The 16,058-nt window shown below is 38.1% G+C and overlaps 1 protein-coding gene and 1 pseudogene across 1 annotated transcript; both read right to left on the reverse strand.

The window, feature by feature from the left end:
- Positions 1-4,297: 4,297 nt before the first annotated feature.
- Positions 4,298-4,450, reverse strand: LOC148164975 (keratin-associated protein 22-1-like). The gene has a single exon (XM_088022684.1). The coding sequence runs from the start codon at positions 4,448-4,450 to the stop codon at positions 4,298-4,300; it is 153 nt and encodes a 50-aa protein (XP_087878810.1).
- A 9,724-nt stretch (positions 4,451-14,174) lies between these two features.
- Positions 14,175-15,773, reverse strand: LOC114218787 (dnaJ homolog subfamily A member 2 pseudogene; annotated as a pseudogene).
- Positions 15,774-16,058: the final 285 nt, after the last annotated feature.

Here is a 16,058-nt window from a genome sequence, read left to right on the forward strand (position 1 = left end):
CCTAATTTTTTCTATGCTGAAAACTGTTGTTCTAATACATTGTTACATGAAAGACAGCTTCATTAGATATAAAGTCTTAATGCTTGCTTTTATCAGTTAGTCTTTAAATGCTCTCTCTTCTGTCTTCGAATGTAACTTTTTGAAAATTCGGATTACCAGCCTAATTCTTTATCCTTTGTAAATTATTTGATTGCCTAAAAGCCTTGAGTAAGCCTTCTTTAAGACTGAAATATATTAATAGCATATATCTTATAATTAATAATTTTAAATTAATATTCTGTTACCATTAGGACCTGTCAATGAGTATTTTTAGATCAAACAAAATACAATAAACACCAAAATGCATCATAATTAAATATTTGAAAAGTAAAGGCAAAGAAAAAAGTCTTGAAAATAGAGAGACACAACAGATATCTAAGAATAACAGCAATTTGAATGACAGTTGCTTTGTCATCTGAATGGAGTAATAGAAAAAAGTACAGTAGTTTTCAAATGGTGAAAGATAAGAACTGTCATCCATGTATTTTACATCTTGGAAAACTATCTTTCAAGAATGAAGGTGAAATAAAAACATCCTTAGAAGGAAAAAAATAATTTGTCATTAGCAAACTGACATTTAAAGTTTGACTTGAAAAAGTTCTCTGAACAGAAAAGAAATGCTAAAGGAAGGGATCTTGAAACATCAAGAAGGCACAATGAAATAAAACAAGAATATGAGTACCTATAATAGACTAAACTCTTCCTCATGAGTTTTAGAAATCATATTTGGTGGTTGAAATAAAAATTATAACACTATAATCAAGGCAATAATATTAAAAGTAGACATGATAAGGGGATCTAAATAAAAGTAAATGCCCAACACTTTACTTGTGGCCATAAGTATTGATACCAGTACACTGTTATAAGTTGCATATTAATATTATAATACCCAGAGGAAGCATTATAAAAACTATGCAAATATATGCACTCAAAAAAACCATAAATAAAGATGCTCAAATGTTCAAAAAACATAGAAAGGCAAGAAAAATAAACAGAGTAACAAGAACTAGAAGAAACAAATAGAAAACAATAATAAAATGACAGACTTAAATGCTAGCATATCTGTAATTACATTGAATGTGCATGGTCTAAATACATCAGCCAAAAGAGACAGACATTGGAAAAGTGGATTAAAAAATCCAACATGACCTATCTCTATTCCGTTTACAAGAAACTCACTTCAAATTCATTAACATAGGTAGGCTGCAAGTAAAAGGATGGAAAAAGTTATGTCATGCAATCGTTAATAAACTAAAGCAGGAGGTGGTCATTTTAACAGCAGATAAAATAGACCTCAGACCAAAGAAAATTACTAGAGACAAAGAGACATATTACATATGGTATAAGGATTAATCCACCAGGAAAAATAACAATTCTAAGTGTGCACCAAACAATAGAGTTTCAAAATATATGAATAAAAAGTGATAGAATTGAGAATAGAAATAGAGAAATTTACAATTACACTTGGGTATTTTCAACTCGCCTTCTGAGAAACTGATAGAAGTAGTATGCAGAGAATAACCTGGAGACAGATGACCTGAGCAACACAATCAGCCAAAAGAATTTTCATATGTAGAATTCTTCACCCAGCAATGAGACTATATATATTTTCAATGAAAGTATATATATATTTTGAGGCCAGTCTTTAAGGTTTGCCCTGCATCGAGGAGGGCTCATCTTAGTTGTCTTTCCCCCTGGTTCTCTCTGATAAAACCAGCTAGCTTATGGTTTAGCTTACTGCTGTCACAGAACAACAAAATTCCTCTTAACTGCTTATGCTCAAAATTTCTGTTGTTTTCAAGCATACCCTTAAGCTTGAATTTCCCACACACTATTCTAAATAAACTAGTTCATTTGAGGAAAGGTTCAGAGCGCTCTGTTTTTTTGGCTTGCTTCTTGCTTTTTGCAAAATATCTGAGCAACTACTCCAGAACTGGGGATAGGAACAGTTGCTTACTTCTTCTCTCATAAAGACACATCTGCATTACTAGCAATCACTGGGCTTGGGCAGTAGCCTCTAGTTTTTTAGGCTTGATGCACTTGTGATGAAACCTCCTTCCTATGAGTAGCCTGGAGTGTTAGAAAGAAAGATAGGGCCTCAAGATTGTTAGCTTGTTGGGTGATGGATAGAGCTTGGCACTACAAGTGGGAACTGGGTAGATGAAGGGAAACACATACCTCTTGGCCATGTTCACTTGGAATTTAGCCACTGCAACATAGAACAAGAGAGCATGAATATACTAATGGCCTGCCCAAAAAGGAGAGATAATGTAGCCTTTAACAAGGGGAGGGAGTACTGTTTTTGTGGCTTCCTCTGCCCAGAGCTGAGCTTCTGCCACGTTAATTTGGGGGAGGGAGGACGGAAGGAACAGATTGTGATTTAAGTAGATCAAGACTCTCACTAAACCTAGATTGAGTTGATTGTCTTGAATGAATGTTTCTTCATTTGTTTTGTGTCTTTAGGGCAATCTCCAAAGACTTGAATTTTTTCAAGTATGTAATATATCTGAAGAAGGCCTGATATTGATGGCCACTTTTTTAAGTATGGTGGGATTGAGTCAAAAGTCATAGCTTCTTCTTCTTTTTTTTTTTTTTTTTAAGATTTTATTTATTTGTTTGACACAGAGAGAGACAGCGAGAGACGGAACACAAGCAAGGGGGAGTGGGAAAGGGAGAAGCAGGCTTCCCGCCAAGCAGGGAGCCCGATGCTGGGCTTGATCCCAGGACCCTGAGATCATGACCTGAGCCGAAGGCAGTCGCTTAACCAACAGAGACACCCAGGCACCCCAAAAGTCACAGCTTCTATATGGCTTCCACTCTGAACTTTTGACCACTGTAACACAGGGCCCTCTGCTAACCTGCCTTTTAAGACTCCTGTCCACTATGGCAGGACCAAAGCCAAGCTTATTAGAAAAGGGACTTACCTCAGTGTCTCTCCTTCCAGTTTCACTGCCTGTCAATGTTTGGAAATGTCAGGGTGGCACAGCACTGTGTTGCTTTTTTTCATTTGATGGAGGCTAAACAGACAACCTTATATTATTCCTTCCTTTGGATGCCTTCAGGAAACATGCATTTTGTAGCTGGTTAGGAGTTTAGCCAGCTTCATGCTTTAATAGCCATTCAGAATGTAATTTTGTATGGATCTTAAAGTAGTTGCAGAAGCCCTTAATTCTAACATTAGTTACTAAAAGTTTAGAAGATAACGTTGCCTTATATCATTATTGATGTCATCAACACTTACTAAGTGCAATGAATAAAGAGATGTTATTATGAACATCTTTGCTGAACACGAACCAAGCTAGAAGGATCAAGGTTACTCTTTCCAGCCTAGAGTTTGGATTAGACTTGTGTTTGGGAATTTGGTCTACCTTAGTCACTGCTTTGTTATGAATGATAAAAGGTTGTGGGCTTGAAGGCAGGCAAATATCAACCTCTGTGAAAAATTTAGTGAAGCAGACTTAAATTTGGTCATCTCTCTGTGCCAACATGGGAATCACAAGCAGAATAGCTACCCGTGCTGCCACCATATACAGATTGAGTTCGAGGATATATTTTGTCAGTGAGTGAAAAGAAACAGCCATAATACATGATTTAGCGGAAAACAGTAGCAGCTGCCTAGAGTCACAAATTGAACTGCTGAGTATCAAGAAAGAATGAAATTGGATGAAGTGTTAAGAAAGGGGGGGGGACTGTTTTTTACCAATGATTTTAGTCAAACACTGGCTATACTGAGATGAGGCTTTGATAAGATCAAGGTATATTATAGTAGCTTTTGGATCTGCTCATGAAAACACATTTGCAAAAGTGCTGGTTGAATATAGCTATCAGTCAGGCCTAACACATCCATATCATCAACTGTAGATTGCCAAAGGGTGAGTAAACTCTTTCTCTGTCTTTCACACATACACAGATACATACACATACAGCAACAAACATTATGTGTGTGTGTGTGTGTGTGTGTGTATACATATATATGCTGTGCATTTGCAAAATAAGATTACTTTCAATGAAAAATGAATTTGGACATTTTCCCAAATAGAAATGGTTAAGGTTGCTTATATTTAATCATGTACTAGTAACACAACACCAAGGCTTTTGTTTCAAATTGTTGGAAACTCCAGATAATTGATTAAAGAAGTTCTGATGTGGTGTTGTAGGCTAAGATTTGGTTGTCATTGTTTGAACAGCCCATAATATCATTATTATAAATAGTGGAGAAGATACACATAGTGCCTCACAGGATAATGATCTCAAGAGATCAACAATCTAGAATTTCCAGGAAGAATCTAGAAGACCAGACTCTTCCATAGCAGCATGGATGGTAAGAGGCATATCCATAGCCATCATAGCCACATCCCAGGCCTCCATGGCCATACCTCAGGCTACCATAGTAGTTGCTGTAGAAGCTCATGTGTGAGGAGAAGGCTTGGAAAAGAAGAGTCAGTTTCTAGAGTTTAAAGTTTATAATCTACACAGGACCTTATAAACCAACTGAGTGGTATCTGGGGCAAACCAGAGGCACTGTTGGATTCATGTTTCAAACTAACTGGTATTAAAACCATCTCAAGAATTTCTCATAACTAATATATCCAAGACAACTTTGCTGTGTCAGGAGGCCTGTAATGAAATCATGTGCTTTTGATGAGAGGTTCTTTTACTCTGGTGACTTATTTATTCCAGATTCCAAATTTAGACTATGTTACTGCTACCATCACATCATATAACCCATGCAGATTCTACCTGTTGAAAATCCTAGTTTTATTTAATAATATCCTTCTTATACCTGCATATTTGCTGCCTTGGGAACAAAAGGGTAGTTTCAAAGGGAAAGAGAAGGAGGGAAAGATTGTGGGAGAGAAGACATGGTGCCAGGATTCACGTGTAAACACTGAATGACTAAGTGTTTTATCATTTTTTGTGGAGCCATGTTATTAGCTTTTGTTTATACTTCACATATACATGTATCTATAATCTTATACATGACCCCAAACCATGGCGGAGACCTTAAAGTTTGACCCCATTAACCCTGAATATATAGAAAAGGAAGGACTTATTTTACTAGAAATTTGAGTTTTAATGGTTTCCAGAAACTCTCAAATGATTTATTGATGTCATGCACCACTGGATATGTTGCACTGAAAAAGACACATCTCTTCTGGTATTCTTTCTCAAAATGTACAACCTCAATCTAGGTGTGATAAAACTTCAGACAAACCCAAACTGGGAAATAGTCTACAAAACACCCAACTCTTTCAAATTGTCTAGGCCATGAAGGCCATGGAAAGACAGAGGAACGGTCACTAATTAAACACACTAAAAAGGTCCTACAACTAAATGCAATGTGAATTGGATTATGGAACAAAAAAAGACATGAATGGAAAAAAATGAAATAAAATCTATAGTTTAGTTAAGAGTATCACATAAAGTTAATTTCTTCAAAAAACTTGATAAATATACTATGGTTATGAAAGACATTAACATTAGGGAACATTGAGTGTTGGGTATATAAGAATTTTCTGTCCTATTTTGGAACTTTCTCTAGGTCTAAAGTTATTCCAAAATATGACATTTAAAGGAAATATAAAAATAATCTTTCATTTTATTGATTTGATCATTTACTAATTCACTTACCAAACTTTTTTGAGAACCAATTACATACTAGGCACTACTTTTTTATTTGAAGATTTATTTATTTATTAGAGAGAGAGAGAAAACACATGGCGGGGGGAGGTGAAGAGGGAGAAGGAGAGTGAGAATCTCAAGCAGGCTCCATGCCTAGTGTGGTGCCCTCTGAGGGGCTTGATCCCAGGACCCTGAGATCATGACCTGAGCAGAAATCAAGAGTTGGATGATTACCCAACTGAACCACCCAGGTGCCCCAATACCAGGCACTATTATGAGCACTGGGATGGAGCAATGGGTAGGACAGACAAGGACACTATTGTGATGGAGCTTATATTCTAGATTAAGCAGGGGCAGGAAATTCAAGACAGACAAAGATTGAGTGAATTAGATAACTTCTTATAGTGATGAGTCTGTGTAAATAATAAATCAAGATGAGCTAAGGGAAACTTAAAGAGTTATTGGTGAAGGATTACTTCAGACTGAGTGGTCGGAGACAGCCTCACTGAGAGAACCAAGAGAGAAGGATAAGCCATTCTCGATTATTACTTCAAGAGCTCAAAGGCAGAGCCTTTAAGGTGGAAACAAATAAGCCCATCTGAAGAGCTGAGAAGCCACTGTGATCTATATATTTAATGGAGAGGAACAGGGTTACCTGATGAGCTCGTAGATGTAGTCAAGGCTGTGACATGCAGGGTCGTGTCATCTGTGTTTTCTAAGCTTTGGGTTGCCAGATGTAGCAAACAAATATTGAAATTCAAATTTAATTGCATGTCTGGTACCCTAGCCATCCTAATGTGGGCAGACATTGAAGGATTACGGTCAGGGAGGGTCATGATCTGATCTGTGCCATGCATGCTTTGAGGCCTAGAAGAAAAAAATGAAGAAGTCTGGGTAGTATAAGGAATCATCAACTTAATTTTGTCTTGTTAAGTTTCTACTGACAATTAATCTATGAAGATATATATATATACACATTTATATATATTAAGATTGGAAATATATGAAATATTATATATATAAAATATGAATACAATAAGATTGGAAATATAAATGAGACTGGAGAAAAGAATGTATCCAAAGTGACCCATCTAACAAGAGTTTAGGTGGAGACTAGAGACCATACGTGGGGCAAACAGCTAGCGAGGCATTCTCACGTTTGAGGGAAAAATCTGAGGAGAAAAGAGAAGGACACTTAGAAGGAGCAGCTGCTGTGGTTGGAATTCAACCAAGTGTGCATGGCAGGATGAAGGTAAAGTTTGGAGAACCTTTCAGGAATGAAGAGAGAAGTTGGTGAATCTGAACGCTGCTGAGAGGCTGAGTAAAATACTTGACCTCTAGATTTGGCAGGACTGAGGTCCTGATGATCTCTGTAAGAGGGGTCTCAGGAGAGTAGTCGAGATGAAAGATCAAAACACAGGAACAGAGAGATAAAGGTTCTTAGAATGCTGCCGTGGAAATACACTTGTGAAGTTCTGTTATGAAGCAGAATACAGAAATGGGGATTACTCTGAAGAGTGTGAAGAGTGAAAGAAAGCTTGTTTAATTTTTGATTATGGAATATATTTGAGAATTGAATATATTTAGAACAGCATACCCACCAGAAAAGATAGGAAAAAAAAAAAAGAAAAGAATGGCATGCAGTGTGAAGCTCTCATTGCTATGATCAAAGAGAACAACTTAATTCTTCAGAAGAAACACATTAACTTTAGGAATTAATTCCTAAAATTAAGAATCTAGGGAGAAAAAAACCCTAGCAAATGTTATTAGAGACATCATTTGCACAAAATGCAATGCGTTCGATATTCTTTTAAATAAAGTACAAAAAACCCCAGGTTAATTATAGTTTTTTAAATTAACTGAAGCAATTCAGGTCTACCAAATTTAGGCAATGATCTAAGAACTTAAATATCCTTGAGGAAGAATAAAAATCATGCTATTTTACCAGTGTTTGCTAAAAACTTATTGCCCACTAGACTCTGAACTGTGAGAATTGAGTCTATTGCGATTTTCTATATGGGAAATTTGAATATGATTTGGTGAGGATGTCCTCCACGTGTCCTCCAACTCCATCTCAATCCAGCAGATAGTGGCTAAAATTTTGCAATAGTGTGGTGCTTTACAAAAATGCACCTACCAAGAAACACACATGGAAAGCACATTCAAAGACATATGATCACTGAGTAGATGAGTATGTTGATGTGATCATTTGTATGAAAACTTTTTTTGTTTCATTAAGATTCTATTTTCTTTTGACTCATTTGAAATAGTTACCATGTAAGATGAATTGCATTATTTGAAAAACCTGTGTCCTTATTCTGATGATCTCCAGAGAGAGTTGATTAAAATGCCGTGGGTGTCTAACTTCTTGAGCCATCTTCCCTGTGATATAAACCAGCACCAATTCCATTCTATAAACCCAGCCTAAGGTTACCTGAAAGAATACATAAAATGATATTTTGCCTAAGATCTATAATTAAATATCAGAAATCAGTGTGGCTGTATAGAAAATGCTGTCTTCCCACATGCATTTTCTTAAAGACACAGAAGTATATATTTAAACTATAACATAAAACTACCTCTGCTTTTCTTTGGCTACTCTATAGGGTGAGCTATCACACTGATTTGCGTGAAGATAGTTATAATTCAAGGGTTAGGCAAGAGAGCTTAGCATGTGAGGTTACAAAGAATACCGATTGGACATTTGGAGAAAGAAACAGTTTTCTAATTTATTGTTAACAAAAATATGTCATGCTAAGCTTATTGGATAGTTACTTCAAATATAGACTAATTGCCACATATACAGTTAGGACAAGAAAAGAAATATAAAAATTGGATTGCACAGAATAACTTGTATTTTCTTGTCTTTCATAGAAGTTGGACATAAATGAGAATAAAACTCATTGGTATAAACAGGAAAGTAGAAGATGCTTTGTTCAGACCTGTTTCCCTTGATTTTTAATGAGTTAAATTATTATCAACATCATGAGCATGTAAGATACATTATGCTTTCAATATTTCAATATAGAAAAAGACATTAAATCCCTGAAGAAATTATTTGGATCAAGAGAAGAAAAACTCATGAATAAAAAGAAATGTTAAGATGAGCCATGAGAGATGATTCACTCTGAAAAACAAACTGGGGGTTCTAGAGGGGAGGGGGGGTGGGGGGATGGGTTAGCCTGGTGATGGGTATTAAAGAGGGCATGCTCTGCGTGGAGCACTGGGTGTTATGCACAAACAATGAATCATGGAACACTACATCAAAAACTAATGATGTAATGTATGGTGATTAACACAACAATAAAAAAATTTAAAAAAATGTTATTCTCTGTGAAAAGCTATACAATAATATAATTATCTGGGGGCCAAGATCCAAACAAATGCATTCTTTTTTTGAAATAAATGATGATCATAGGATGTTAAAATGAAGGTCTAATTTGGGGCAGGACTGTGTAGAGTGCATGAGTATCTCCCCTCATTCAAGCCCTAAACTGGATAAAAAGTCCAAACAAAGCAAATCACCTTAATACCTCTGAAGCTTTATCTTATGGTTGAGAAACAAACTAATGCAAATAATCATAAAATTAGCCAATGACATGACACGTGTGCTGGGTGACACCCACATTGAGAGCATATAAAAGGCCTCTGTAGGGAGAAATGTCCACACCACACTGAAGTGACACTTCTCTCCTCCAACCAAGCAAAACTTCAACAACCAGCACCATGTGTGGCAGCTACTATGGAGGCTGCGGCTACGGAGGCTGCGGCTACGGAGGCTGCGGCTACCGAGGCTGCGGCTACCGAGGCTGCGGCTACGGAGGCTGCGGCTACGGAGGCTGCGGCTACCGAGGCTGCGGCTACCGAGGCTGCGGCTACGGAGGCTGCGGCTACGGAGGCCTGGGCTGTGGCTGTGGCTGTGGCTACGGATATCGCTCCCGCTCTCTCTGTGGCTATGGATGCGGCTCTGGCTACGGCTCTGGCTTTGGCTGCTACTAATTGAGGTCGCCCTGGGAGACTCTCACCCTCCACACCTGGACGTGGGATTCACCAGTTCTGAGCCCCACGCGTTCTGAGCCACATGGTTGAGTGCTGATTATTCTACATCACAGGTGTTTGACATGACTTTTTCTGAAGACTTGAACTCTGGTGCTCTTTGTCTGAACTGCAAGTCCTTACTTTCTTGGTTATAACTTGTGAAAAGTAGAAGAATGTGAAAATTATCCTGTGAGCTCCTGCCAGCTGTCTCATCTGGATGATGTTGTCATAGATCCTGCCTTTTGATTTTCATACAGATTATTTTTCTCCATTTTTCTAATAAACTTCTTCAATCTGGCATAACAATCTCAGTTCTATTTTCATTTAATATTAACAGCTATGTTTTGAGCTTTTTAAACATTATTTGTACTAAAGGAAACAATCGCCTTCTTTAGGGGATATCTTCTTTTCATATTTCTAATTCTGTTGCTCTACCAAGTCCTTGATTTGTGACATCAAAAAAATACCAATCTTTGCAGCTGTCAGTTTTCTACTCTGGTTAAGCTGTAATAATGTGTGATGTTGGGTTATTGTTAAGGTAAATGGGATAGTATTTGCCAATTTAGTTAAGAATTGCCTGGAAACACTATATATTCCAAGTGCTTTTGCATCAGAATCTTCATCTATTGAAATTCCTTATAAGATATGACTGTTGGAAGGAAAAATAAAATAAGGGAAAAACAGGGAGGGAGGCAAACCATAAGACACGCTTAACTATAGGGAACAAACTGAGGGTTGCTGGAGGGGAGGTGGGTGGGGGATGGGCTAAATGGGTGATGGGCCTTAAGGAGGGCACTCTGGTGAGGAGCCCTGGGTGTTATATATAAATGATGAATCTCTAGATTCTACTCCTGAAGCTAATACTATACTATATGTTAACTAATTTGAATCTAAATAAAATCTTTTTTTTTAAGATTTTATTTATTTGCTTGAAAGAGAGAGAGAGCATGAGGGAGAGGGAGAGGGAGAAGCAGACTCCCTGCCGAGCAGGGAGCCTGATGCAGGACTCAATCCCAGGACCCTGAGATCATGACCTGAACCAAACACATACACTTAACCAAATGAGCCACCCAGGCATCCCTTAAATAAAATCTTGAATGAAAAACACCAAGATATGAGTGTTGACACACAATTCTGGTTTTCTCATCTTTGGTTTGGGCATATTTAAGCAAGAAGTGTTTCTTATGCTTGTTCAGCTCAAGAGGTAGAGTAGTTCAAATCCACCCCAGCCTGTTTCAACTTAACAAGTCTTGCTATGGTTTAAGAAATTATTTTTAAAAGATGACACCATCTTTAAAACCCATTGTGTGTTTATGTTTAAAGCTGCTTTGTGGCATCCTCCATACTTGTTTGTCCCGAGTCATTTCTTCCCTGTCAGGTGTATGGTTTCACAGTTGTTGCTGCAGTTGCTTACCTTTTCCACTAGTGTGTGTGTGTGTGTGTGTGTGTGTGTGTGTGTGTGTGTGTGTATGTGTGACTCATATGACAAGACCCTATGTGTCTTGTCAATTATCTTTTCTTGAAATGTGATTTCTCGATCTTGGACATGAATGAGTTGAAGTGTTGTATTTAAGGTAATGGATAGGCCCCAATTCATGGGGCAGGTTGTCAGGTTCAAGTTTGAAATTGTTGCCCTCACAAGAAGGATTAAAATCCCTGGAAATATCAAACCCCAAAAGAGAGCATATTTTCCTCCACGTATACCTGTATGAGCTCTTATCTTTCCTATTTATTTTTGAAGCTTAGAATTTTTGTTTAATATTAAGTAGAAATTAGTTGATCTATGCTTACACATCTAAAGAAATAGTAAATTTTACAACTATTTTGGCTTGTTTGGTAACTCATAACAGTTGGACACAAGTGATGTGTTAGATGTAGCATCACAAGCCAAGACTTTTTTTGTTTGTTTGAAGGTTTTATTTATTTATTCATGAGAGATAGAATGAGAGAGAGAGAGAAAGAGAGAGAGAGAGAGAGAGGTAGAGCGAGAAGCAGGCTCCCCATGGAGTAGGGAGCCCGATGTAGAACTTGATTCCAGGACCCTGGGATCATGACCTGAACTGAAGGCAGACACTTAACCGACTGAGCCAACCAAGTGCCCACAAGCCAAGACTCTTTTTGGTTATGATTTTCCATAATTTTCCCCCAACATACACTTTAATGTCACCTAGAATTGATTAACATTCTTAGCAGCTTTACTATATTGAAACTGATGTTAAATGCTACTATTATCATCCCCAAATAAATATCCTTTTTTTTAAAGATTTATTTATTCATTTGACAGAGAGAGACACAACAAGAGAGGGAACACAAGCAGGAGGAGTGGGAGAGGGAGAAACAGGCTTCCTGTGGAGCAGGGAGCCCGATGCGGGGCTTGATCCCAGGACTCTGGGATCATGACCTGAGCCGAAGGCAGACGCTTAATGACTGAGCCACCCAGGCACTGCAATAAATATCCATTTTTGTACTCACATTGGATGGTCCACTTCTTTAAAGTCTTCAAATTATGAATATCTCCAGTTGCAATTGAAATACATGGGCATCTTTTACACTTTACACTGTTCCTTATTTGTGTCTCTCTTTTTTACAGTGACAAACCTCTACCTCAGCATCATTGTGTTCACCCTATCCAACAGTATACACAAAATACTTCCTAAATTACCACCCTAAAACATAAAACATAGGTCTGCCTCTTACTGGCTCGTGATTTTTGACAAATTATGGACCCTCTTGGAAATTGGTGTTCTTATAAAAATGTTAGGTATAATGATAGAACCAGCCTTCCTGGATTGCTCTGAGAATGTTAGTATCTAGTAAATGTAACTTTTTACTATTTCCTGCATGGTTTATTTTCTGATTCTTTGCATATAAAAGAGTCATTTTCTGTCAAATTTGTTCTAGGCTGCTTATGTAATTCATATTCCAAAGCTCTGGGTAATAATATATATTTATAATCTAAATAATAATAAGTAGCATTTTTTAGCTGTTTATCATAGGACAATCACTTGCCAAGTCCTTTATGCACATTATCCTACATAAGCCCCAGAACAACTCTATGATGTGTTAAAATTGCCCTGTTTTACAGCTGAATAAAAAAGGAATGAGTTAATTTTCTCACTGGCAATTTTAATGTGGCAAAGAGATGTCTCATAATTACCGGTTTGTTGTCTCTGTGCATGTGAATATAAAACGTTGTTGGTTTTTCCTGCCTGGATAATTGCAACGACTTTTTCCCCCCACTAAATGCAAAAGAATCTCCTGGGATAAGTTTAGTTACTAGTACCACTTATTATTGACTAACATGAAATTAATGTATTAATGACCAAGTTTATTTTTAACTCTTTTTCCCCAGTAAAAAGTCTTCCATTACTTTCTTCCTTCATCCTTTTTTCTCCACCTGCCACTTTAATTATGAAATTCCAACTCTCCTTCGCTAGATTATCTAGAATCTTTGAAGTACATGATTTTCTCTACTTGGCATAATTGTTGTCTTTTTATGCTTTTGCTCCAAATTTTATTTATTTATTTATTTATTCATTTATTTATTTATTTGAGAGAGAGAGAGAGAGAGAGAGAGAGAAAGAGAGATAGAGAGCACGAGAGGGAAGAGGGTCAGAGGGAGAAGCAGACTCCCTGCCGAGCGGGGAGCCCGATGTGGGACTCGATCCCGGGACTCCAGGATCATGACCTGAGCCGAAGGCAGTCGCTTGACTGACTGAGCCACCCAGGAGCCCCTGCTTTTGCTCCAAATTTTAGGAAAGCCTGTCAGTCCTTTCCCCCATCTCAGCTTATGTTAAATTTTCTATCTTCAGTAAAGGCCGTACCTTTCCCATGACAAATATATATTTCTCCTGTTTAGATTTTGCTATTTGCTTCTAACAGTGTTACCCATTCCATGTCTCTCAAACATTATGAATTTTAGAATTAAAAAAAAATCTGTTAAAGGGCTCTCCCTTCTTTTGCAATGGTGCTATTTGGACAGGTGGGCCTATTCTGAATCCTTAGATCAATTCTTTGATTTTTGATAGCATGTTCTTTTCAAACTCTTTTATCCTTTAAAAGAATAATCTACATACCCAGTACTTAGGCTTAGTACTTGTTCCATAAGAATTTATGTGTGTTCATATGCAAATCTTTCATACACAGACAACTGTAGAGAAAAATGTTTAGGTTTTTAATTTCATTTAGCCTATTTAGCAATATCTATTATTCTTTTTTAAAAAGATTTATTTTATTTTATTTATTTATTTATTTTTATACCAACTGCTTTTTATTATCACGTTTCAGAAACCTTTCGCAAGATGGTAAAAAAAAGGGGGGGAGGACTTTACAACCACAGCTAATTTTTTTTCCCCATTGTTCCCAGTCAGCTCCAAACCCGTTGTGTGCAAAGCCCATTTTTCCATGCATCTAAATGATAGATAGAGGCTATGAAATTCTTTATTCTATTTGTAGCAGCTTACGCAGATGCAGCCAAACACAAAGCTTCAGGACAAATTGTACACAAACTTTACAATGTGGGATTTGGATTTAAAATATGAAACATAAAATCTACACAAAACTGATAAAAATCAAGCACAGATACCAGGACTGAAACTTATAACCCATGTGTGAAAGGGAGTCTTGTTTCCTTTCAAGTGCTTTATTCTGCTACAGAACAGTCAAAATGAAGATGTAAAGCTTTGTGGTTAGTTTAAATTATACACTCTGTAGATGCTATACCAATTTTAAAAGTTACACATAGACCAACAGATGTCCATCAGTTCATCTGGACTGACCAGACACTCCAGCTGGATCGCTGAAAGCAAACCGGGCAAACGTGGAAAGAAAATCCACCTGTGCAATCTGTCTGCAGAGTTTACTGATGGGCACATTGTACTCCTGGCCCATGATGGCTGCTGCTTTCTTCATCAGAGCTATTGTTATAGGCTTCATGCCTCTGACCACCTCCCGAGCCCCGAGTGCTATCAAATTCTTGAAGCTCTACCTCCTCTGTGTCTCCAATTATGTTTGGAACTTCTGGTCTAGATGGCAGAAGATCTTCTAGCTCAGAAAGCTTGTCTGGGCTGATCCAGTTGTTTTCAGGAAACTGCACATCAAACTTTATGTAGAGATCACCTTTTTCAAAGGAATCACGATACTGTGGCATTCCTTCCCCTCGAACTACACGGACACATCCTGATTCAATTACTTTTCCGGGGGGGTATTTCACCACAATCTGACGTCCATCAAGGTGCTTAAATGTGAACTGAAATCCACATAGAGCTTCCCCTCCTGGGGCCTGATCTGCTTCCCCAGTGAATGTAATTCTCTGTCCATGTTTCATGCCTTTGTCTACGTGGACTTCAAGAATCTTGACTTCTTTAATCACCTTCTTCCCCTCACATTTTTTACGGCGGTCCTTTTCATTAATTACCTCTCCTTCTCCATTACAGTCAGAACACACAGACTGCATCTGTTGTACCATTCCTGGAGCCAGCTGTCTGATCATGATGCGTACGCCTCGACCCCGACAAGCACTACACTTCTGAACAGCTCCAGACTTTCCACCTTGGCCGCTGCATGCACTACAGAGTACATTCTTGCTAAGTTGTAGTTTGGTTGTCTTGCCATTATACAGATCTTCTAAAGACACTTTAAGTGGATGCATCATGTCTTCTCTTCTTCTGCCATTTCGATTTCTACTCTGATTGCCCATGAAGCCGAACAATCCCCCACCAAAAATGTGAGAGAAAATATCATCCATGCCACCACCTCCACCGCTACCTTCCCGAAGACCTTGTTCTCCATATCTGTCATACAATTCACGCTTCTCAGGATTTGACAGTACTTCATATGCAAAACTGATTTCTTTGAATTTTTCACCAGCATTTGGATTCTTATCAGGATGGTATTCCTTGGCTAACTTTCTGTATGCCTTCTTCAGTTCGTTCTCACTGGCGCCGGGCGGGACGCCCAGGATGTCGTATAGCTTGGTGTCGGCCACGTTTGCCATGGCGGCCGGCCTGGTAGCGCTTAGGGAAGAAGGCGACAGAGCGGACGGAGCGCAGCCAGGCCCACAGCGGCGTCGGCGGCAGCGCAGGCTGAGGGGCTCGATCCAATGACCCTGAGATCATGACCTGAGCCAAAACAAAGAGTCGCGTTCTTAACCAACTGAGGTGCCCAGGCACCCCAGCAATATCTATTATTCTTAAGGAAGACCTTATGGTGTGGGCAAGTGGAGGTAGTCATTTCTAACACTGTATAAAGTATTTTATTGCTTATGTTTATTGTGGCTGTTTTGCTGATCTATGCTAGATGTTAGTGATGTTCTACTTCAGATTCTTTCTATTTTCTCCCTAGGTGAATTTTTCTCTTTC

This window comes from Eumetopias jubatus, unplaced genomic scaffold (genome assembly GCF_037043125.1).
Source record: "Eumetopias jubatus isolate StellerSeaLion01/CBP00866 unplaced genomic scaffold, mEumJub1_p1.0 scaffold_1, whole genome shotgun sequence".
NCBI lineage: Eukaryota > Metazoa > Chordata > Mammalia > Carnivora > Otariidae > Eumetopias > Eumetopias jubatus.